The 26,449-nt window shown below is 34.2% G+C and overlaps 1 protein-coding gene across 2 annotated transcripts in view; it reads right to left on the bottom strand.

Annotated features, from left to right (window-relative positions):
- Window positions 1-26,449, bottom strand: part of HOMER1 (homer scaffold protein 1) — a 139,082-nt gene that overhangs the window by 41,727 nt on the left and 70,906 nt on the right. For both annotated transcript variants that reach the window (XR_493873.3, XM_007976387.3), the window contains exon 5: window positions 20,666-20,805. Coding sequence is in view for 1 of the 2 variants with exons in the window: in XM_007976387.3 (XP_007974578.1) it covers window positions 20,666-20,805 (140 nt within the window). In the remaining variant the exon portion in view is untranslated. The remainder of the gene's footprint in view (window positions 1-20,665; window positions 20,806-26,449) is intronic.

Here is a 26,449-nt window from a genome sequence, read left to right as displayed (position 1 = left end):
CCATTCTCTTATTTACAGGGTAATAGCATTATAATCATTATAATATTCAAGATAGAAATGAATGTTTTTATCTGGCCTTCTATAATTTGATTTAACTTTGGAGGCAAAAATGCCACCATTTCCTTGCAGAGTAGGTCACTTAAGGAAAATTTACCCTAAAAATTGTTTAGCACAATATGTAGTGTTGTTGGAAAACACCATAATAATTAAAATAAAAATCTCTCTAGGTACTGGCAGAATTGAAAAGATGCTTATTAACAGATTTTACCAAAGCTAAAATTGCGTGAAAAGATATGGATAATTTTACAGTAAAATGTGTTTCCAAATTTGTCATAAATTTTCATCTTTTAGAAAACAGTAGTAACCAATAATAAACTTTTGCATTCAGTTTAAATTTGTTTTTGAAGACGAGGCCAGAATCAAAGGATATAACATCAAATTATTTAAATGTTTGTTAATAGCATGTTACTTGTGGCAGAATAATTCCTACCAACTTCATTTATTTAATGCACATATAAGCTATGTAAATAATATGCAAAGGTAAGAGCCCTGATGAAAAATATTATGCAAATGAATTCTAAGCAAAGAGAGATGATAATAAATGAATACAGCCCAGAATAAATAATAGCTTAGTCCACTACTGATTGCTCAGTTATTATCATAAGAGGCTTTTTTTGGCCGGGTGCGGTGGCTCAAGCCTGTAATCCCAGCACTTTGGGAGGCAGAGATGGGCGGATCACAAGGTCAAGAGATCGAGACCATCCTGGCTAACACGATGAAACCCCGTCTCTACTGAAAATACAAAAAAATTAGCCAGGCGAGGTGGCGGGCGCCTGTAGTCCCAGCTACTCTGGAGGCTGAGGCAGGAGAATGGCGTAAACCCGGGAGGCGGAGCTTGCAGTGAGCTGAGATCCGGCCACTGCGCTCCAGCCTGGGTGACAGAGCTCAAAAAAAAAAAAAAAAAGAGGCTTTTTTTGGTTTTCCTTCTAAAGCCTTCCTGATCAGCCTCGATGGAAGCAAAAGTCTCCTATCTACAAGAACCAACTTTACTGGCCAATGTGATGAAGCCTGGCTATATTCCAACTCCAGATTAGTTCAGCAAGAGTCACCACTTTAGCTACAGAAAGACAACACAACAGAAATTCCTTTCAGCAGGATATTTGCTTTGTTGTTTTTCCAGTACAGTGACAGTCTTGAGCATATTCCTCACAAAAACTCAGCTTCCCTTGATCTAACACCCTCTTTTGTAATCTGTGACTTTGAAAGAATTTTTCTTTGTATGAAATTGTCATGTATGATATCTGGACCAGAGACTTGGGCTTCCTTTAACCTAAGTATGATTTAACTAACACAGGCTATTAAATTCAAATGCTGTAATGGATGGGTACTTTGCCCTCCATACTACAGCAATATTAAGACGCCCACCGTAAGGTTTTTCAAACTGAACTACAATGTCTTTTTTCACATGTGCTATTCCTTTGCTCCGTTACATTAGGGGTAATTTACAATTGGCTATATGCAGTTATATACAAGGGTGTTGAGAATGCCACACAGAGATCACTGAAAAATAGGTGACTACTTTTAAACTAGTTTAGAATATGGAATAATAAAAATTAGTGATAATCAGATTATGCTAATCAAAAGGAAAAGTTGGGATCAAATTATTTAATAGTCTGGTAAAGTATGAATTAAACAGATTTAAGTTATTGTTCCAAGGGCCTTAAATATCATAGCAAATAAATTTGCAAAACATATTTCAAAATGCAGAATAGTTACAAATATGGATGGACAAATAAAGTAGAAAGGATGTCCACATTTCTTTTTGAGGATATGGAAATAATAGACATCTATCATTAATACTTTAAAGACTTTACACTGTAGAGATGGAAGACTGCATGCTTTGCCTATATTTATACGAAAAGTAAATAATTTTACAAAAGTAATTAATTTTAAAAAGTAAATAATTTGTAATTATTTGTAAAATTACAAATAATTTTACAACAATGTATGTAAACATGGATATCTGTGGAACTACTTCAGGCCTTACTATTAACATTTGCTAGACTGCTTTCTATGGATGAATGCAGATTCTACTAAAACTAGGTTCTAAGTACTAAAATGTGCTTCTATAGGTTTACTTAGCTTATTAACAGCTTTCGGAAAACCATCCCAAACAACTACATAGTCCCAAGCTTGAGAGGGGCTTTTATCATATACATTATGGTCACCCATATTAGTGAACTGCTTATGTAAAAGTTTATGAGCTTGTGATAAGTGGTATTTTCCCTTATCTTTCAACCAGTTAAACTATATCTCTGTGACTATTACTTATTTATAGAAAACAAACTAAAGCCTGGAGACATTCTATATAGATCTGGAAGCATATCTGCTATGCTGAGTATTCTTCAAGAATAATATTAAAATGACTTGTGGCAACAAACTTCATATGCAAAAAAAAAAAAAAAAAAAAAGACATTCATATGCAAGCTAAAAAATGTTAATCTTTTCAGAATAAGTCACTCTTTCAAATGCATTTTTGTAAAAGTTAATAAATTCAAGAAGAAAAACGCTTATTCTAGTTTCCATTTACTAATACTACTTAACATGATATTCACAGAGGATCTTAAATGACATTCTGGATTTTAACACAAAAGTACCTTTTCCTTAAAATTTTTAGCAATTGAGAACCATATGACAAATTTCAATACAATTTGGGCATTTATATATCTTGATTCATGGGTTTCATTTGGAGGAGATGTAAAATGTTTAGCAGCATTCTTTTTTTATCTGCATTATGATTTGCATTTCTAATTTATTTAGACATGTGATGCTAGTATTGTGATGGTCATGTACAACTAAATGGGCTCAGTTTGTGTAATTTCTGAACTTAAGCAATCAACTTAAGCAATCAATGTATTAAATGCAATAAATCAACATTTATTGTCTTTTATGTATCTAATATTTTGGAGGATACAGATGTTATTGGCTAGTGAACTAGAAATATCTTTATTTCTTCCTATTTCCTTTCTCTCAAAGCTAAATAGTGAACAATTCTCTCATTGCTTCCATACCAGTCTTTCTCTATAGATTCCTTCCAGTTGTCACTACCACAACCTCAGATGAGGGCACTAAAACACCTAACTGCTTCAAAGGCCAAAGCGGATGCCCCTCCCTCTGCCAGGAGTGCTCCTTCCCCACTTTACAGGCCAACTTCGAACCACTGGAAGGATGAGTTATGTGTGGCCACTTTCATGATCCAGCCATACCACTGTCTGCCCTCTTCCCTCACTTTGATGTCTTCTTTTGTGGCACTTTTCCTAATAGTAATTATATAGTTATGCAATTATTTCTCTTATTCCCTCACTGAAGTTTAAACACTATAAGAACAGAGACTGTTTACTTGTTCACTAATGTTTGCCTGGCACTCAAATATTTGTTAAAACTATAAAGAAAGTATAACATCAGAAAATGTTGAAGTAATCATGGAGAGAGCTTGGGGACTCTTCTTTGAGTTTCCAGAACACCCCATGGATCACTACCTCTGCATCATCCATACTGGTTACATATTCTGCTGCCTCATGAAGCCCTTTGAGGGCAATCTTATTCGCCTTTGACCTGGCACAAAGACATGCTCCATACATGATTTTGAACTAAGTAGTATTAAAATGGACCTATGCCAAAGAGTTGCTCATGCTCAGTCTGGACACTAACCACTTACATGTGTGTGCTCATGGTGATTTTAGATGCATAACTTGCTAGTTAAATGATTTCTAATTCATGTGATTATATATGTATATAACACATCTACAAAATACTCCACAAAGATAACTGTGCTTTCCAGGTACTCCCAGACTCTTGATATGTTTCAGTCACTGGTTTACAACAGAGTTACTTTTGAGTTCTTTATTTCAAATAAAATTTAGAAACTATTTTTGAACTATTAGGGCAATATTTTGCAGAATACCTTTGAAGCTATGTTGTAAGTTTCAACTTTCTACTTCTAAGAAATGACTTTTGTTACCAAGTTCCCCCAGATGCTGTAAGGTTGCTATACCATTATATGCAAATCTGAAAACTTGTAGGACAAGTGTTCCAAATGTTTGGTTATGTTACGCTGGTTTCAGAAACATAAAAGCTTAACTCTCAGCGGAACTGAAACCTTTAGCCAGCTACTTGGTAAACATGCAGACTGGATTCTTAACTATATTACCAAATTAATAGACAAAAGAGCAAAGAAAGAATATAACATATAAGGAAAGTTTACCATGGCCTATAATCATGTAAATTATCTCAATCTAAGATCCTCTAACACTTTTGCTTTGTAAATGTAAACTACCAGTTACATAATCAAGAATACTATGAGCGCACACACACACACAAGCACACACACTAAACCCTGTTAAGATATTTTTCTTTTTTGTTGAGAAAAGGCCTTGCTCTTGTCACCCAGGCTGGAGTGCAATGGTGCAATCTTGGCTCACTGCAACCTCCGCCTCTGGGTTCAAGTGATTCTCCCGCCTCAGCCTCCTGAGTAGCTGGGATTACAGGCACCCGCCACCATGCCCGGCTAATTTTTTTCTATTTTTTAGTAGAGACGGGGTTTCTCCATGTTGGCCACACTGGTCTCAAACTCCTGACCTCAGGTGATCCACCTGACTCAGGTTCCCATAGTGCTGGGATTACAGGCATGAGCCATCGGGCCTGGCCAATATTTTTCAACATAAATAGTTAAAAAATCAACATAGGCCAGACCCGGTGGCTCACACCTCTAATCCCAGCACTTTGGGAGGCTGAGGAGGGTGGATCATTTGAGGTCAAGAGTTCGAGACCAGCCTGTCCAACATAGTGAAACCCTATCTCTAAGAAACATACAAAAATCAGCTAGGCGTGGTGGTGCACGTCTATAATCCCAGCTACTCAGGAGGCTGAGGTGGGAGAATCACTTGAACACGGGAGACGGAGGTTGCCGTGAGCCAAGATCGTGCCACTGCACTCAAGCCTGGGTGACAGAGGGAGGCTCCATCTCAAAAAAATAAAAAAATAAAATAAAATCAACATGACCATGCTGACTTAACCGAAATACACAATGTTTTCTTAAATAAATGCCTATAGACTCACTACTCATTGAATTTCAACTACACATTTTAAAGATTCATAATTTATTTTTGCATCAAATAGTGAATCAATATTGTTAATTATCATCTTTTTGATATTTAGACTCCATATGGTGACTTAAAATTTCTTCAAGACAGGTTAAGGAAAGACTGAAGTAGAGAAGCAAGGGATTCTAGAGTAAAGTTCTAATTCTGGTACCTATCTGTAGATTTTAGAAAAATTCCCTAACCATATGCTTTGGATTTTTCTTCCTGAAAAAGTAGAAATTGTATCCATTCTACTTCTCGAGACAACTGTCCAAAAAAAGAAAAAAAGCGTAGAGACAAAACTATAAAAAATAAAAATTATGAAAACACAGGATTAAATATAAACCCAAGTAAGCCCTTTAATGAATAGACTTCTACACATTGTACCATCTAATTTTTGGAAGTACTAAGGATAGTGCTCACTACCTAGCATTCAAAGTTTTATACTGAGATTGCTGAATAAATGGACTCTTAAATTATTATTATTATTATTATTATTATTATTATTTTGACTAGTCAAGCAGTAGGAGTGGAGCAAGATGATCTCTTAAGGAAGAAACATGAAGAACAACAAGGATCATCTTTCTCTCATTTGTTATCACTAACTTCACTGAATTAAAAACAAGTGATAGTCTTCCCTGGCCCTTCTGGGTGTAACGCTTAAGTTAGTCTAGAACTTATATTAAGGACTGTAAGGTATGACTCACAGGTGAGATATCAAACAACACTACTTGAAGCACTAAATGTTTACAATATTTCCAAGTATAGCAGTATGTAAGTTATTAAACGCTTACATCTTGCTTTCCCAAAAATGGCATAATTGACTTCACTATTTTCCATTGATTGATACCACGTTTCAAAGAGAGCCACTAGACAGCACAAGTTGCATTTTGGTTTCTTTTTGCTGATTATAATTTAATACTGCTAAAATCCATCCCCAAGTATAGAAGATTTAATTCAATCTGTAAGTTTGAATCTATAAGCCTAGCTATTAGACAGCATTGTAGTTCAGAAATTTATCCCATTATAATAATCCATTCCAGGATACTATGAAGTAATGTGGTCTCTTGTGCTAATTTTACATTATTGTTGAAAAGTAGTAACTGATGGATCACACATTTTTAATCCATGATGCCATCTGGAAGGAATTTCAGTAACTTTAATTATGTGTGTGCATAATGCAAAAGCATAGGACACCACTTTTTTTCTAATGTTCTATTTAAAGACAGAAATGGCTAATCTGCCTTATGTAATGGGTTCTTTTATATAGCACAATAACATTATCAGTGTTTTAATGATTATAAAGGCAGTACTAAATCTCATGCTCTGCCATGGAAGGCCATAAGAGGACATCTTATTCATTTCCTACACCAAAGGCAGGATCACTTTAAGATAATCAAGATAAGGAGATTAGAAATCATTACCCACCTGACCACACCTTTTACTTAATATATGAGAAAACTGTAGCTCAAAGAGATAAAGTCTTTTGTCTAAGACTGTGAACACGACTGGTGGCACAGCTAGAAGAACCCAAGTACAATCCCTTCATTTTTGAGAGAGAGATGATGGCAGGAATGCCATATTTTTAGAAACCAACAAAATAATGACAGACCATTGTATTATTCACATTTTTTCCCAGGAAATTATTTTCTCTTGAATTTTATCAGGTTCAGAACACATTCTATAAACTGTTCCCATAATAAAATGGGAACGGATACAACAAGCCCTTCTAAGTTTTAAATACCAGAAAAGCAATACTGTTAAGGTAATGACTAATTCTGTTATGTTTCTTCCTTACTTCTAAAGTACGTCTTCACCAACTTTAATATTTGCTTTCTATAATAGAAGAGCACACATATTGTATTAGTATCATATTTTGGGGAGGAAGTACCCTTTCTCTAAATATTTTAATCAAAAATAATTTATTGGTGTTAGATTCCAGAAGAGGTATGAATAATTAAATCTCAACTAAATAAAGGGGGAAACCAGACATTTTTACTTTAGCTTTTCTTTAATTGTATAAAAGCTCTTGGTTAAAAAAAAATGCAACATTTCATGCAAATTATTCTTTATACAAGGATATGCATTGATAAATCAAGTACAAACTTCATTATCTTCCATTTAAAAATGTTACCTAATATCTATTCATAACTATGGGAAAGCATTTGTAAATTCTAAAATAAACAAAATCTTATGATTATAACTACCCACAAGAGTTATTATTTCTAAACTTTTCTTAGGAACATTTAAAATTTGCCTCACAACATCCCTGTGAGGTAGGGAGGTAAGTGTTCTCATATGACAACAAACCAAATTGATCAAAATATTAGTATCTGGTTACATGTAGAAACTGGCTATATTTTTAAATCTTAAAAGAAATGGCATCTATGAGTCAGTTCTACAAAGAAGTCCAGGAAGATCAGGTTGCTTATTTTTCACTATATTTATCAGAAATAACAGCTATTTTGATTTTCAACCAACAGAAATCTTTCTCCATCAAAGGCTTTTAAATCTTCTAAAAATTAGCAGAGCAAGTATAATGGCATTTCGCCAGAGAAACAAAACATGGGATGTCATGCCAAGTCATTCTCTTCTTCCTCTACATGGAGATAGCTTAAATGCTATCTAGGTATACACAGGAATCCAAGCAGTTAAGTGTCTTCTTTAAAGATACTACTTCTTCTGACTCTTCCAAGTTAAAGCTGTGATTACTGGGTCTTTTTAAATTTTCATGTTTCTTCCATGTTAGTTTCTCTCAGTCAGGGACTATTTGCATCTTGTCAATTAGGAAAAATTGTAGATCCTCTTCTTCCATGAGAAATGGTGACTCCACTAAGTTCCAAAACTCAAGGTGATCAGAGAAATCATCCACCAAGGGAAACTGGCTGTCTCCGGAGTATGAAAAAAAAAATCTAACTTGGAGAACTGATCTTCTCTGTCTTCAAAAATATATCCAGTAGATATCAGGATGTAAGAGAGTAAAGAGTCCAGCTTTTCCATAAAAAGACAAAATGTTCAAGCAGAAAATTTTTAAAAAGTGGTAACGGGAAAGGGAGGAGAAACTATTTAGGTATGTTATGCTTTTTCTTTATTACTTACTGCTCAAGATAATTCTCTCTGCAAAAAACCCAGATGTGGTAACATATCTAGTATTAGTTCAAGGCTGAACATCTAGTAGATCACATGGGTTGTGAGACTTCAAAGATAAAGTACAGTTAAAGATCAGCTTCCTTCCTTGCTATGGAACCTAAGACTTTCTGACCATATGTAATAATGACAGAACAGTTTATCTGTTTTAAAAAGCTGAAAAGACATAACTACTAATAATTGTGGTGTTCTTGGACTCAAGTAACACCCCGTGACATGGTTCTTCACATAACTTAACTAATTACTAGTATCCATTCTCTGTAACTCTAGAGAAAAAAAAAAAAATCTATTACTTTGTAGAGCCAAAGAGACCTTAGGTGGTCTCTTTAATAGTAACTTAGATTGTGAGTAAAGCATATCCTAAAATGATCCAATTACAAAAGGCAATGAAGCCATAAGATCAAATAAGCTTTCTGAAAACACTTTTGCTAATATGAAGTTCCAATAGCCTCATGTTAGAGACACCAATGCAGCTATGAAGGGAATCTTTCTCCATTAACTATATCACATTAAATGTCATGGAGAACCTTTATTGTTGAAAATTAAAAAAAAAAAAATCCCTTTGGTGTGTCAGGTAAATGAGACTTGAAAGATTTGGATTTATTATCAAAGGGACAGAAAATAGCAAATGCTGGTGAGGATAGAAAGAGGAAAGTTCACACCCTGTTGGTGGGAAAGGTATATTAGTACAGCCACTATGAAAAACTGTGGATGTTCCTTAAAAGACTAAAAGCAGAACTCATATGATCCAGCAATCCCACTGCTGGGTACATATCTAAAAGAAAAGAAATCAGTATATCAAAAAGATATCTGCACTCCCATGTTTACTGCAGCACTATTCATAATAGTCAAGATATGGAATCAACCTAAGTGTCCACCAATGAATGGATATCTACCAATAGTATCACATTGTGTATATGTGGTACTATATGTGTTACATATACACAATGGAGTACTATTCTGCCATAAAAAAGAATGAGATCCTGTCATTTGCAACAACATGAATGGAACTAGAGAACATTATGTTAAATGAAATAAGCCAGGCACAGAAAGACAAATGTTGTATATTCTCACTCATATGTGGAAGCTAAAAAAAACTGATGTCATGGAGGTAGAGAATAGAATGATTACCAGAAACTGGGAAGGGTAGTGGGGAGGGGGATATAAAAAGGGGTTGGTTAATGGGAATAAAAATAGTTAGATAGAAGAAGTAAGATCTAGAGTTTGGTAGCACAGTAAGGCAACTATAGTTAACAATAATTTATTATGTATCTCAAAATGACTAGAGTATATGGGGAATGTTCCTAGCACAAAGAAATGATAAATGTTTGAGGTAATAGATATTCAGCTACCCAGATTTGATTGTTATACATTACATGTTTGTATCAAAATATCACATGTACCCCAATAAATACGTACAACTGTAATGCATCCACAAAAATAAAAATAAAAATAATTGGGTTTAGTGACTTAATTCTGTGTACTTTGTACATACAGCAGCCTTTAAAATGTCCTTTGACATAATTATGGCATTGATATACTGCTTGAAGGTTAATATACAAGTATACTGAATACTCAAAACATGCATCCAGAAAAACAAACCTTCTATAATAAAAACTAGGTAGAACACTGTCCATGTAAAACAAGTATTGACCATATAATTGGTCCTTTAAAATAATCATCAGCTGACATTTATATAATGCAATAAGGAAAAACACAAGTTAAGTCTTTTTCTAGAGTAATTACACTAGAAATAAGAGTTATCTGAAATGAATAATTTTTAGAATGTGTATTTTTATTCATATTTAATAAGAACATGCTTTATATTCATTGGAATAATCTTATAATTTATCAGGTTTTTTTGTGTTTGTTTTTTGGGTTTTTTTTTTTTGAGGCAGAGTCTCGCTCTGTCACCCAGGCTGGAGTACAGTGGCACAATCTTAGCTCACCACAACCTTCGCCTCCCAGGTTCAAGCGATTCTCATGCCTCAGCCACTTCAGTAGCTGGGATTACAGGTGTGCACTACCATGCTCAGATAATTTTTATATTTTTGGTCGAGACGGGGTTTCACCATGTAATGTTTACAATCTTCTTTCTTTCTTAAAAAAAGGTTTTTTTGTATTATTTTCTTTCAATTAAAAAAAAAATTAAAGGAAAAAAATCAACTAAACCTCTTTAAAAGTCAGACAGCAAATATACCCCCATTCCCACTCTCTATTAAGAGCTACCTCACCTATTTTGGAGAGATAAAATGCTAGAAGACAGGAAGGTTTCATATTTTTACGTAGGAAAACTGATACTCAGTGAAGAGCTCTTAAAAATAGTGATATTTTAGTAAGAATTCTTCCTCTTTAGTCCAGCTCATTTTTCCTTTAAAATAAACCATCAATTAGCTTTTAAGAAATAAACATAAAAAAAGCATATTGCTCTATTTATCAATGAATAAATTCCTAAAGCCATCAAGTTGTGAGGGTATAAGAGGAAATCATTAATCAATAGGAATAAACATTAATAGAAAAAAGCAAACACTAAAAAACTAGGAATATAGGGGAACTTCCTCACCCTGATAAAGAGCATCCATGAAAAACATACAGTTAACATCATACTTAATGGTAAAAGACTCAATGCTTTCCTTCTATCAGGAACAAGATTAAGATGTCCACTCTTGTCACTTCTATTCACAACACTGTACTATAGGTTCTAGCTATAGCAATGAGTTTTTAAAAAAAAAAAAAGAGAAAGAAAAGATACCTTGATAGGAAAGGAGAAAGTAAACTATCTTTATTTACAGATGATATAATTTTATGTATAGAAAATCCTAAGGAACCCCCTAAAAATGATTAAGACTAATAAATGAGTTCAGTAAGTTTGTAGGATACAAGATCATTATACAACAATCAATTGTCCTTCTATATACTAACAATGAACAATTCAAAAGTGAAATTAACAAAAGAATTTCACTTATAATAGCACCAAAATAAATTTAACAAAAGGAGAAAATCTATACTCTGAAAACCAAACAACATCGTTGAAATTAATTAAAGCAGCTCCAAATAAATGGGAAAACAGCTCATGTTCGTGGATCACAAATGTTAACATTAAGAGGAACATTTTGGCCATGAGCTCCAAACTGATCTACATATTCAACACAATCCTTATCAGAATCCCAATTGGTTTCATTGAAGAAACACAGAAGGAAATTCATACACAATTTCTAGGCACTAAAATTCATAGGGAAATTCTAGGTACTGAGAAGAGTCAAAACAATCTTGAAAATAATACAGAAGTGATCATACTTCCCAATTTCAAACTTAACTACAAAGATAAATTAATTAAGACAGTGTAGGCCAGGCACAGTGGCTCACACTTGTAATCTCAGCACTTTGGGAAGCCAAGGCAGGAGGATCACTTGAGGTCAAGAGTTCAAGACCGGCCTGGCCAACATGGCGAAATCCTGTCTCTACTAAAAATACAAAATTAGCTGGGGGTGGTGGCGCCTGCCTATAGTCCCAGCTACTCGGGAGGCTGAGGCATGAGAATCACTTTGAGGCATGAAAATCGCTTGAACCCAGGAGGCGGAGGTTGCAGTGAGTCGAGATGGCCCCACTGCACTCCAGTTTGGGTGACAAAGCAATACTCTGCCTGAAAAAAAGAAAGTGTAGTCCTGGCATAAACACTGAGACCAATGGGACATAATTAAGATCCCAGAAATAAACCCTCATATTTACCATCAGCTGATTTTCGACAAGGGTGCCAAAACAGTTCAGTGTATAAAAAGCAGTCTTTTCAACAAATGGTGCTGGAACAACTGGATAGATGTGGGCCTCTGTCTCACATCATATATAAAAATCAATGGACCAAAGACCTAAATCTAAGAGCCAAAACTATAAAAGTCTCAGAAGAAAACATATGTGTTTATCACTGTAGCCTTAGATTAGGCAGTGATTTCTTAGATATGACACCAAAAGTGTAAGCATGAAAAAAATGAATTAGACTTATTTAAAAATTTAAAACATTTGTGCTGCAAAGCACCAAAAAAAGAAAAAAAAAATTAGTGAAAAGACAACAGAACTGAAGAAAATATTTAAAAATCAATTATCTGGTAGGAGGTTAATAACTAGAAATTATAAAGAACTACAACTCAACAACAAAGAGACAATCTAATTAAAAATGAGCAAAGGATCTGAACAGCCATTTTTCCAAAGAATATGCACAAGTCACTAATAAGGCACATGGGAATATGCTTAATATCATTAGCCATCAAGGAAATACAAATCAAAACCACAATGAGATACCACTTCACACTTAAACCAGGATGGCTATAATAAAAAAGACAATAACAAGTGCTGATAACACAGAGAAATCAGAATCCTTATATATGTGCTGGTGGGAATGCAAAATGGCACAGCTGCTTTGCAGTTCCTCCAAAGGCTAAACATAGAATTACCATACAACCCAGTGATTCTACTCTTAGGTATATACTCAAGAGAATTGAAAACATATGTCTGCACAAAAACTCATACACAAATGTTTATAACAGCATTATTCATAATATTGGAACTTTCAAAAAGTAGAAACAACCAAAGTGTCTATCAACTGATGGATGAATAAAATATGGTATATCCACAGAATAAGAACATTAGACAAGAAGAGAAAATGAAATACTGATATACACTATAACATGGATCAACCTTAAAAACACATGCTGGCTGGGTGCAGTGGCTCGCACCTGTAAACCCAACACTTTGGGAGGCTGAGGCGGGTATATCACTTGAGGTCAGGAGTTTGAGACCAGCCTAGCCAACATGGTGAAACTCCATCTCTACAAAAAATATAAAAATTAGCCGGCATAGTGGCGCACTCCTGCAATCGCAGCTACTTGGGAGGCTGAGGAAGGAGAATTGCTTGAACCCAGGAAATGGAGATTGCAGTGAGCCGAGATCGCACCACTGCACTCCAGCCTGGGTGACAGAGCAAGACTCAAAACAAACAAACAAACAAGCAAACAAACAACACATGCTAAGTGAAAGGAGCCAGTCACAAAAGACCATGTATTATGATTCTATTTATATACAATGGTCAGAATAGGCAAATCTATAGAGACAGAAAGTTGATTTAGTGGTTGCCTAGGGTAGGTGGAGGGAGAGTGGGGGTGTATAGGGAGAATGACTACTAATGAGTACAGGGTTTTTTGGGGGTGGGGACTAATGAAAATGTTCTAAAATTCACTGTGGAGATGGTTACACAACTCTGTGAATATACTAAAAACCACTGAATTGTATACCTTAGGTAGTTAAGTTATTTAGTATGTGAATTATATCTCGATAAAGCTGAGATATAATAAAACAGGGTCCCGAAACCTAACAATTTTGTCAACAGTGAATACACAGCCAAGCTAAACTCTAAATGGAAAATGGCAGACAGAAAACAAAAGTACAATGTACATTTATTTAAACTGTTCAGTCTTATCTACATTTGACACATTCTACAAGGAAGGCAGTCCCTGGAGAATGACCACTTTCAATATCAGTAATTATGTCCTTATTTCCACATGAAGTGTGAATCTTATGTATTATCCCCATGACGTAAGAATGGATCCAATCTTTGCAGAGATTCCTTTTAAAGACATAGACTAGAAACTATATGGGTTACCTAGTCTCCAACTTCATTTGGCTTCATTTTATAAAGCTGTAATATGTTTAGATGAACCCTGCCCATTCCATTTTACCAAAGGCCTCACCACTATTTACTGTCACATATAACACAAATGTCACGCATTTTATGGCTTGCCTGGCCGCTGCCTAGGTTTACACCTTTATCTTGGCCCTAACTATTTTGGTAAGAGGAAAGATGGCCAAATCCAAAGGAAAAAAACATTCTTTCCTACATCCTAGAGCAAAACTGTCCATATCACCTACCTCCCTTCCAATGAAATCCCCACTGTAGCAGGCTAGGAACAGAAGTGGAGGGGAAAAAGGAATTTTTTAAAGCCCTCCACAAGAAAGAGATCCTAATTAATCTAGGATCAATCTGTTCCATGGCAAATGACCACACCTGTATTTCCAGCTACTCTTCTTGAAAAGAGAAACTGACAATCACTAGGAATGGATTGATGAACATTCTTTCCCATTAATTATAACAGTAAGGTAGAGGTGAAGAAGAGGAAGGGTCTAATTGTCATTGTAGGTGGGTTAATAATGTCTTTATCTCACACGAAGAATGGTTTTTTTCTTGTGAATAATCTATATCAAGTGATAGTGCTTGACAAAATGGTGTAGCAAATTTTAACTTTTTCCTCAAAATCTTTAGAGAATAAACGTTAGTTCTTTAAAAAAATTCAAGACATGAAAATGTAAATGCATCTATTCAGAAAGCTAATAAACAGTCACTAAATTATATTTCTTATTTCATCTTATTTTAAAATATATAAATTGCTTCTCAGTTTCCAGAGAACGCAGAACAGTGTAAATGACCAAATTACTACCATACTTCTTATAAAATACTATTGTTCACAATTATAGTAAAAAATTTCTGACATCTCTAAATTGTTGAGTTATGATCTCTCACAAATGTTCCTTGCCTTCAAGTTAATCTAGAAAAACCTAATCTAGTTTTTGAGGTTTGATGGTGGAGGAATAATGATATTTAAGTCAATTATTAAGGAGAATCCTACAACTTAAAATTTTCACCTACAATTATATCAATGATAAAGTCACTTCTTCTGAAATCAAGTCCCAGCTTTATATACAGTACACAGTCTTATCCAAACAAAAGTTATCCACAGAAATTACTTCTATTTTAGTTTATTACTATAATCTAAGATTTGCTTACTATCCATGAAAAAGGGAAACATATCACAGTGTGGAGAATATAGTACCTGAAAGCTCTTAACAGCCAATCACTTTTTTCCTGTTTTTATCATCTTAAAAGTACAGTAAATCCAAACTATATTTAAGATCAGGGCCGGGCGTGGTGGCTCATGTCTATAATCCCCTTTGGGAGGCCGAGGCAGGGGGATCATTTGAGGCCAGGAGTTTGAGACCAGCCTGGCTTACAGGGTGAAACCCTGTCTCTACTAAAAATACAAAAATTAGCCGGTCGTCGTGGTGTAAGGCTGTAATCCCAGCTACTTGGGAGACTGAGACAAGAGAATGGCTTGAACCTGGGAGGTGGAGGTCGCAGTGAGCCAAGATCACACCACTGCACTCCAGCCTGGGCAACAGAGTGAGACTCCATCTCAAGAAAAAAAAAAAAAAAAAAAGATTAAGCACTTCCTTTTGTATTTTAGTTTGCATTTATTCTGTTAAATATAAAAATGTTGTACTTATTTTGATGTTTTTGTATTTAACTAGCATTTAGTTAAAATGCTATGTAAAATTTCCAGGGAAATTTAGTTTTTGAAATTGCACAAAAATTTCTAGTCATAGTCTTAAAGTAAAGTGTTTCTAAAACTCTGATGATAAATACACATGCAGTAAACCCATACAGATGTCATACATTGTGACAAAACTGTAGTTTTACTGATTTAAAGCAAGACTAATATGCTAGAAAGAAGTATTTCTGCATACATCCTTTAATGATTATCTGTTGGAAACACATAATGTGGCAGAAAACAATCTCTTTAACAGAATAGAAGGTACATGCAATATCCCCAAAAATACATAAATTCTAGAAGCACCATGAGAACACATTATCTAAACATTAGAAGAATCTAAATATAATCAGTGTTTAAAAGAGCCCATTTTCTATTAAGGTAATCAAACTGTTATTAAAATTTATCAGTACAAAAATAGCTTCACAAACTGCTAATGTATATGTCTTTTCTGAACTCTTGAAAATATGACAACAATTATTTATCAATATTGTACCATATTTGAGGATCAAAAAATTGTAATGAACAAAATGAAAACTTTAAGTTTTCAGTATTACATTGTGACAGCACTGGAATACTATAAAATCAACTATTTCCAAGATAATTTTCAGTGGCTTTAAATCTTTTTTAGAAAATCTATTATTATTTATTTAAAAAACAAACAAAAAAACAAGTAAATTCTAGAATTCCAGACAGTTGATGCTATGAAGCAAACAAGAATTCCCTGGAAAGAGAACAAAACCTTCCCTCTTACGTATATGCCTGTCTATTAGTATATAGCTACTTTTCTTGATATACAACTAATCTAAGATTGGTTTCAAAGGATTTTCAAGTGTATACCTGCTCAATCTCAAAAGACATTATCATTTAGGTTAAAAAAAAGATAAACAGCAATTTAGATAAAATTTAATAACATTTCCCCCCCAAAAAATCAGTAAACATTTCATCCTCATGATCTCCCTTTTTTACACATCTCTAAACTTTAAAAATAAGTACACTGAAACAGTATCAATTCACCGAAGCTTATTCAATAAGGATGTTTTTGCATAGTTTATGACAAGGATATAATACAGTAGTATAGCACTTGACTAAGGAGTATTGAGCAGCTCATACATTTAAAATTTAGTTCAGCTGCATAGTTAAAAATCAAAGAAAGTAGTAAATGATTCAAGGTAATCTATAATGCCACTGAATCAGGTATAATACAAAAAGTTGTAATAGCTTAGTAAATACGTTTTTCAAAAGTTTAAAAGTAATTTTAGAAAAGTATTTGTGAATTTGTTTTAAGAATAACACAGTGGAGGAGGAGTAGATGAGGGCAGAGATGAAACAAGACTGGCCATTTTTTCATAACTGTTGAAGGCAGGTGACATGTTTATAGGAGTTCATTACAGTATTTTCTCTCTGATGTATGCTTGAAAATTTTTATAATAAAAAGTTATAAATATTAAAAATGTTTTAAATCTTGCTTATTTCTCTAAAGCTAAGTAACTTTTTAAGAAAGACTTAAAGAACAAACTAACCACATTACTAAAACTTTCAGTGCTAAATGAAAAGCAGGACCTGCTTTTGATATGTTAATTAACAAATTCATGAGGTTTAGTCATAAAATTTGAATTTTAAGAAAAGAACAAATGGCTTGCTAAGTAGCTATTACTACAGTCAACCCTTAATTAATCTGACTGACTAGATCACTGTTTCCTACATCCCCCCCATCTTTTTTTAGAACATAGACATTCTAGTGATTTTGCTCCTTATTTAGAAGTTAAATGGAATCAACTAAAACAGAGAAATACTGGCAAAAAATTTTTTTGCTATTAATTATTTTCTGCTAAAACACATATTGGAGAAGGAAGACAATATAGTCTAAGCATTAAAAACTTAAGATTTTATAGCACTTTGGGAGCCTGAGGCGGGTGGATCATGAGGTCAGGAGATCGAGACCATACTGGCTAACAGGGTGAAACCTCATCTCTACTAAAAATACAAAAAATTAGCCAGGCGTGGTGGCGGGTGCCTGTAGTCCCACCTACTCGGGAGGCTGAGGCAGGAGAACGGCGTGAACCCGGAAGGTGGAGCTTGCAGTGAGCCAAGATTGAGCCACTGCACTCCAGCCTGGGCGACAGAGTGAGACTCTGTCTCTAAATAAATAAATAAATAAATAAATAAATAAATAAATAAAATGTTAATTGTGTTCCTTTGCAATGGGAAAATATAATAGTGTGCCCAGTTTAAAAACTTGTGAGTTTTAGATTTCAATAAAATTTATTTTAATATTCTGTTTCTAATCATGAAACATGGATCTTATTTCTATATAGGTCTCCTAGGACAGGAACAGTTACTAACTTCCTGACAAAACAATGTGCTTGTGTTGGGTATTTGCCTAATGAACTGTAACAGACAGTGCATACCAGGATCAGAGCTGAGCTGTAGACTCACATTTGTTACTAATGAACTGTGTGACTTAGGTAACTCATCCAACCTCTGGGATTTAGTCTTGCACATGCCAAAGGCACACACTTTCAAACTTTGACATTTTACACTATAATCAGCGCACACACATATAGGTACACTACTGAAACAGTTTCTACTCTCAATATGAGTTTTACTCTAATGTTTTCTCTTTGGTTTCATTATATTTCATTTTTCAGAAAGCCATAAATGGCCTATTAAACTGATATCAAACTACCACAGTTCAGAAAATCATGGATTATATCATCTCTGAGGTCTCTTCTAGCTCTGATATTCTGGGATTCTAGCATTAACTTAAAATACTCAATGTTCTACACCTCAGGTGGAAATCTTGTTTTCAGTCAACTAACTAGCTGAATACCGATTAATACTGACTAATGTAAAACCAAAACAAGTTCAGAGAATGTCTTAAAAAATCCTGTGAAGTATTTTTCAACAAGAACTACAAGATTATGTAATAACTCTCACATAATTAGAAACTTAAATTGACCTGTTAAGTTTTATATTCAGAACTCCATCAAGTATCTCCATGACACATCTATAAATTCCAGTAGTCAAAGCAGCTGTGTACTTCAAGTCAAAGCAACTCTTATTAAAGACTCTTGAGAACAGAGAAAAATCATGGAGAAGACCAATTCCAGGTAGTAACTCCAAATACCAAGGATTAACAAAATTGTAGACATTGGAAAAGTTTAGGTGCATAAAGTAAACTAAAAATAGCTTTTACAAATGTTAAATACAAAATTTCTTATTTCTAAATGCTACAGTATTCAACGCAGATGGCTCAATTTAAGTGTTAGCCAAAGAAATCAATATAATTATATTTGGTGAAGTTGTAAGTCTGTTTATTAAATGGATATGTTAAATCTAATTTAATAGCAAGAAAATTTTTCCTTTCCTCAACATAGTAAAATATTTTTTTAAATTGCATACTAATATGATTATTTACTTGTAACTGCATATTTTAAGACTATATAATGTAAACATATTATTCAGATCAAAAGAACTAAAATTTTTCATGTGTTCAGTCATCTTTATAACTATGAACAGAAAATATGGTTATACCACAATAAAACAATAAATCTATAACTCCACAATATGTCTGTTTTATGTAAAATTATTAGCACTGTTAGCAACAAATTAGAATAGCCTCATAGTCAGTTTTCCTCTGTTCATTCCTAAACAAACTTTTTTTGTTTTTTATAGACAAGGTCTTACTTTGTCACCCAGGCTGCAGTACAGTGGCACAATCATAGCTCACTGCAGCCTTGGATTCCCAGGCTCAAGTGATCCTCCTGCCTCAGCCTCCCAAGTAGCTAAAAGGTGTGTGCACCACCATGCTTGGCCTAAGTTTTTACATTTTTGTAGAGACAGGGGTCTCACTATGTTGCCCAGGCTGGTCTCAAACTCCTGGCCTCAAGTGATCCTCCTACCTCAGCCTCCCAAAGTGCTGGGATTACAGGCATGTGGCACTGCACCTGGCCATTCCATAAAAAACCTTAACTAATTTTTTCCTCTTCCTCAGCCTGACAGTGAGGTCTCTCAATGTTAGCCTCTACTATATTTAATCCTATGCCCTTAATATTCAACAAATTTCAATCAAAATAAAAATTCTCATGAGAAAGAGAGTTGAAGAGTACCTCACTTCACTTCAATTTTGCTTAATATGCCAAAGGATTTTTTTTAATTGGTCCCCAAAAGAAATGTACTATGAAGGAAAATTGTTTTCCTAATTTTAACTAAAACTAACCTAGTGAAAAGTTTCCAAAGAAGGATAAAAAATTAACTTCAAAACAGACGACTGATAGGTATTTGTTTTACATTTGCAAGACTGCAATTGCACAGACCTCCTTACATCCCAAATATACCAAGTATAGCCAATAATTAATGTAACTGGTTTGGAACACATTTAGGATAAATTATATGTTTTCAGAGTTATCAGATTCTTTTAAAATTCAAAAGCAAGTGAAGAGTTATCTCCTGTTAGTTGGTATGCAAAGATAAATCTGCCATTAACATTAACAAACCCATGCTAAAAGTTATCCCACTGTTTCCTTCCATGAAATCATGTGGTGAGATCACCTCAGACTATGATAAAGCTTAATTTCAGAGTGGAAAGCCTACTTAAAAAAAAAAAAAATTCCAACTTACAACCTTCAAGAACATACACAAAAATAGAAACCAGGTTAATAAAGGAGGCCTTTTAGAGGCTATGTTAAAAGACAGGTAGAAGCAACTTACAAGATTTTATTTCACTGAAAAACAATTTGTACTGTAATTAGCCTAGTGCTCCTTTTTCTACATAAAGGAAATGTTCACTGCAGTCCATCTATGCAACTATAAACTATAAGTTAATTAAAAGTTTGTGTATTTCATTTCTGAGGTTAACAGAAGCAGCAAAAAAAAAAAAAAAAAAAAGTTAAAGTCAACCTAGAATTTTCACTCAAAGCTTGTAACTATAAGGGTTCCTGAAACCAAACATTTCCATATTTACACATTTACTTAATCATGATTGCTGAATTGAATCTGTACCTATGTGAAAATGGCAATGCATTCTGAGTTGGTTCAGCCCTTGGCTCTGAGTTCTGTGTCACATCAGGTGTTCTTTCATCGTCTGTCCCGTTGATACTTTCTGGTGTCAAAGGAGACTGAAGATCCCCACCTGCGGATTCCTTTAAAAAAAGGGGTGTAGGATAAAGAATAGTTACACTTTTGTTAAAGTACACAATATCATCTTGAGGTTAAAACTGCCTTTGATGTACGCTAACTGATGAACCAAATTTCAACTGAAATTTGAGTCAAAGACTTAAAAAATAAAACATAGACATTTTTATTTTTTATTCATGGCAAGCTATAAGAAAAAGTTTTTGAAGCTGGGCTACTCACAAGAAAACTCTGAAACATACAATTTAGAAATGGAAATATAACACAATTTAGAAACAGTTTCAAATAACCAAAAAATGTTTGGTTTATATAACTAATTGGTCAGAATAAAAGATATTCAAAGAATTACTATACTTCAGAAGAAAAGATGCACAAAAACACAAGCAGATGTGATTCTGGTGGAAGAAGTAGATAATCGAAGGGGTACAGGAGAAGAAGTGGATGAGGAGAGGGGGAGTATGAGGAAAGGCGTGAATGAAATTTGCAGCATGTTTTATCTGCCCTACTTTTCAATCCCTAGAGAGCTACTTAGAAAAGCAAGAAGAAATGCCTCTATAACCTATTATCTATAATGATGTTAGTGCATTTCAGCTTACCTTGTCTGGTACTCATAATGGAATTACTTTTCTTCACAAAATTTCCTGTCTTATTTCTAAGATTTGCCTTTCAAAGTAAATTTATTTAAATAGCATTAAAATTTATTTCATTTTAAATAAACTGAATTTAAAATGAAGCTCAAGCTGATACTTATGTCTGCCACCATTGGATTAACCAAATTTGATATTGGAAATCAGAATGAGGAGTCATTTGATAGACCTATTAACTAGGGGAGGTGCTAAAACCAGACTGTTAAAGAGCAGCTTGGTGGACCTCTTATGATCCCTGGGCAATAAAATGTCACAATTGAAATATCTGTCTATATTTGGGGAGAAAAAATAAGTGTCCAACAGGACAGTGGTTAGGAATGATCATAATTCGTCAACTTAAAAAAATACAAGATTTCCTCTAATAAAAACAAGACAAATATGAGCAATGTAGCAAAATGCATATAATTTTAAAAAATCAGAATGTAAAACAGTAACTGGGTTATGATATTTATATCCTTCACATTTAGAATGTTACACATGAAGTGCTAGAAAAAAATATGTAAATATTAATGTGGTGAGACTTACGTTTTTGGGACTTCTGGTTTTATACTGCTGTATGTATTTTATTTCACATTCAAGTATTTTAATTAATAGTTCCATAATGCTATAAACTATACAAGCTGTTAAAGATCAAAAGGATACCTTCTTAATTCCACATTATCACTTAACCATTTTTCAATTTTCAGTAGAACCTCTATTTTGACCTTTAATTTCATTTTTATTAAATCTTTCTCCTAAATCTGCTTTGTTTCCATTAGCTGACAGTCAATGCACGAATAAAATCTACAGTATAATGTGACAATATAAAAATGTTTTACAACAAAGTCAAATCCTATTAAGTGAATAATGGGAATAGCAATCACAAAGTGACTACTTCTAGATCAGTTATGGACCATATTAATTAGTCAGAAAAAATTTAACCAGCCAGTAAGAAACCATAAAATAATAATCTCTGGTATTAACAAATCAGGCTTATTACTCTCCAAAACAGGCCAAGCCAAACTAAAATAATAAAAGGTTGAATGTGCAACCTACTAAACAGTTAAATTGCTGAAGATTCAGTTCAGTAGAAATGATAACAGAAACAAATTACCGGCTGGGCGCAGTGGCTCACACCTGTAATCCCAGCACTTTAGGAGGCCAAGGCAGGCAGATCACCTGAGGTCAGGAGTTCAAGACCAGCCTGGCTGACATGATGAAACCCAATCTCTACAAAAATACAAACAAAATTAGCTGGGCATGATGGCAGGTACCTGTAGTCCCAGCTATTCGGGAGGCTGAGATGGGAGAATTGCTTGAACCCAGGAGGTGGAGGTTGCAGTGAGCCGAGATCATGCCACTGCACTCTAGCCTGGGCAATAGAGCAAGACTCCATCTCAAAATAAAAAATGAAAATAAAAATAAGCAAATTACCAATTAAACTTAAAGGGCATAACCAGGGTTAGCAATTAAGGATTAATTCAGGGATTTGCTGGAACTGGTTGACAAGAGTGTGTAAAAATACATTAGGATCAAAAGAGAGAAAGGAAGAGCAGTAGCAGTTTGACTCCTGGTTGTTACCATCTTCTGGGATAAATGCTCCTGTCACTTTGAGGGTGAAATAAGAGGGAGCAGGGTTTGAGGCATGGATCTTGGGGAGGCTACAAATGTTAATGCTACTAAAGTAGAAAGACTATTCCCAGGGGCAAGTTAAGAAGGGGAGAAAGAAAGGGATAGAGGTTGTAGCAATTCCAACATCTCAAAGCAGCAAGTTTTTCTTCAGAAAACTTGAATATTAGTTATATTTAAGTAAAGGCATAGTTATCCTAGGTCATTATACCTAAAATGAAAAACAAAAAGCCCACCCAAAGCATGGTATTTTATTTTTTTAATTTAATTTTTTATTCTGAACCAATTGAGAACTTGGGTTTTTTAAAAGTCGGTTTTAAAAATATAAAATCAGTATTTACTGATGAGAAACAAGAAAAAATTCCAACAGTACATGAGGGCACAAAAGGAAAATGAAATCCTCTTTCCCTCCAACTACCCCAGAGGTAGCCAAAAGTATTCTGTAAAACCTTCCAGAAATTTTGCATATGCTAAAAATAGTACTTGAAACATATTTTGTATTTAACATATTCTAAGCATCTATTTCTTTTTTTAATCTAAATTTTGTGTAATTTCCTAAACACCCTACTTCAGTTACTCTTTTTTGGTGTGTGTGTGTGTGTGTGTGTGTGTGTGTGTGTACCCAAAGCTGATAAGAAAAATGAAAAAAAGCAAAAAATAAAATGAAATAAAAACAGATCAAATGATCCTTTCTATTGACTTTATATCCTTGCTTTGAGAAAATAAAACCACTTACATCTCATTTTGTTTCTGAGAAACTCTCCCTATAACTCCCACCAAAACAAATAATCTACAGTAAGAAAAAGGACAGTAGCACTGAAGAAAAAACATATTTTTAAAAGTACAAATCTGAGAGAATATCAAGGAAACCAAAACTAACAGATGCAACCTATTATAAAAAAGGCACCTGAGCACAGATGTGAGATTCAGGAAATGCTTCTTAAGAATCCTCTCTTCCTACCCATTTGTGAAGTGGGTAACTTAAAATTAAAATAAAACCCACAAAGGAAATTTTGGCTCAAAAGCCAAAAAATGAGAAATATTCTGGGACACATAGAAAAAAAATTGACCTTGACCTTCACTCTAGGACAAGCCTTTAGAGTGTTATCAACGACCTACTGCATATTGGAAGGGTGGGCTGGGGAGGTATGCAGCAGCACTGCCATGACCCACTATACCAAATATCACTACCACCTTCCATTTCATGCCAATAAAACCTGGAATTAAATTCCCATTACAGTTTCAACCTTGTTGGCCTAAAGAAAACAGGGCCCTTTGTTTACCATTTAACAAAAATTCATGGAAGACTCAGTCCATTCTAGTGTTTTATACTTTAACAAGGATGAGAACCACCACTGTTTTCTGAGCAGAGGGTCTGACAGAAAAACTGGGGGAGGAGCTAATAGTGTTGAGATCCCATGGCAGTGAGAATGGAAAGAAAGAAGACAGCAGAAGGATACATAAAGGAAGATGAGGCTGAGCTCTCAAACAAGATCCTCATATCCTCAGTCATACATTTTTCCTCTAGTTGGTCACCATCCAGAGCTACCATTTCTGAAATCCATTTTGTGACAACCACAGAAGTTCTTATAATCTGACTTTCTGGATTAATTTATGCTCTTCCTTCGCTATGTAAAGTATACTGGTTGATTGATGCTTAGGGTTAGTGGATTAACTGTCACTCTGCTTGAATATTTTGCAACCACCAGCTGCATAAAATGCTTACCAAGAGTCAGCTGTATGTGTCCCAAACCTGTTTATGCCAATTATATTTATATAATTGTAAAACTGAATTAAGTACTATGTAAACTACTGATTTTGAATGCAAAACTAGAGTGGTTATTTTAATGAAAACCAGGCTAAATACTTTGAAATGACTAAAATGTAAATGGCTAAAAAATTAAAATAAAACTCACAACTGAATTAGGCATATATAATATTCTACAATATAATATCTAACATAAGAATAGCTTCGGCATCTCCTAGAAACTTGTTAGAAATGTAAATACTTGGGTACCATCTTAGACCTACTAAATCAGAAAGTCTGGGAGTGGAGCTCACTAATCTGAGTTTTAGCAAGTCTTTCAGGGAATTCTGATGCAGAATTCTGATGCAAAGTATTTTTCAAATACATATTGTATAAATATACAATTAAGACATCTGAATTTTTAAAGACAACTGTTAGTGCCAGACACGATGTTAAGGCCTTACATCATCATCCTCCCCATTACAACATCAGTTGTTAATATTTATCTGTTATCTACTATATGCTAAGTACTTTGTAATCCTCATTTAATTCTCACAATATTCCTAATAAGAACATATTGTTCTCATTCTCATTTTATAGAGGAAGAAAAACAGTGACTTGCCTAAGCTCAGAAAACTATTAAGGGTTGGAGCCCAATTTCAAATTCAGATTCTAGAATTCCCATTACTAACCATGACCTGACACTATGTCGTTACCATATTTATTGATGATGATCAATGATTCTATAAGTAATGTAATACGTTACAAACATATAAACACACTTGTATTAAACAACCAAGTGTATTACATGGCAACAGAAAAGTAATTTATATCTAGGTTTGTCTGACTCAAACTTTTAACCAGTCTCTTACACCTCCCTCAAATAAAAACGAAAGCTATGACCAACCAAGTTTCTACTACTATCGATTTTCCTCTTTAACCTATTATCAATTATCCCACTTAACCGTTCTTTTGCTAAATTCCACAGTAATGTTACATTCGTCAGGCAGCATTAATTTAGAAGACTGGGTTAAACCACTGAGAATCAAGTAGGGTAGGCATGGCCGATGGTCATACAATTCAAACTAGAACAGACACATTAGATATTATCACCCAGGCTGCAGTGCAGTGACGTGATTGTAATAACTCACCGCAGCCTCAAACCGCTGGGCTCAAGCAGTCCTCCCACCTTAGCTCCTGAGTAGCTGGGACTATAGGTGCATACCACGCCTGGCTGAACTGATAAATGTTTTTTAAAAAATGATTCTCTCTGGCTTCTGTATATTAAATTGACAATTAGGCTTCAAATGTTTTGATAAGATAAATTAAGGTCCATATATTTTGGCTCTCAAATAGTGATGAATTTAAGATATTTCCTTATTCTTTATATTTCATAGTATTTTTCAAATATAAGCATCTTTTATATATTCCTTTAATCAAAGCAGAGGCTTAAAGTCATTCCTTCCACCAAAGAGGAACAGGTATTAGCAGCAACTTATAATGGTTCATGACCAGTTCAACTAAAATGGAAGTTATGATTAGAGAAACAGAAACTAATTACAATGGCAAAGCTTAATCCATTGCAATTTTATTAAAATCCTTTGAGTACTCTTTTACTGAATGTGTTGTTTGTTGCATCTTCTCATAACA

Source organism: Chlorocebus sabaeus, chromosome 4 (assembly GCF_047675955.1).
Source record: "Chlorocebus sabaeus isolate Y175 chromosome 4, mChlSab1.0.hap1, whole genome shotgun sequence".
NCBI classification, from domain to species: Eukaryota; Metazoa; Chordata; class Mammalia; order Primates; family Cercopithecidae; genus Chlorocebus; species Chlorocebus sabaeus.
Note: the sequence above shows the minus strand (reverse complement) of the source record. Positions and strands in the feature narration are given on the sequence as shown.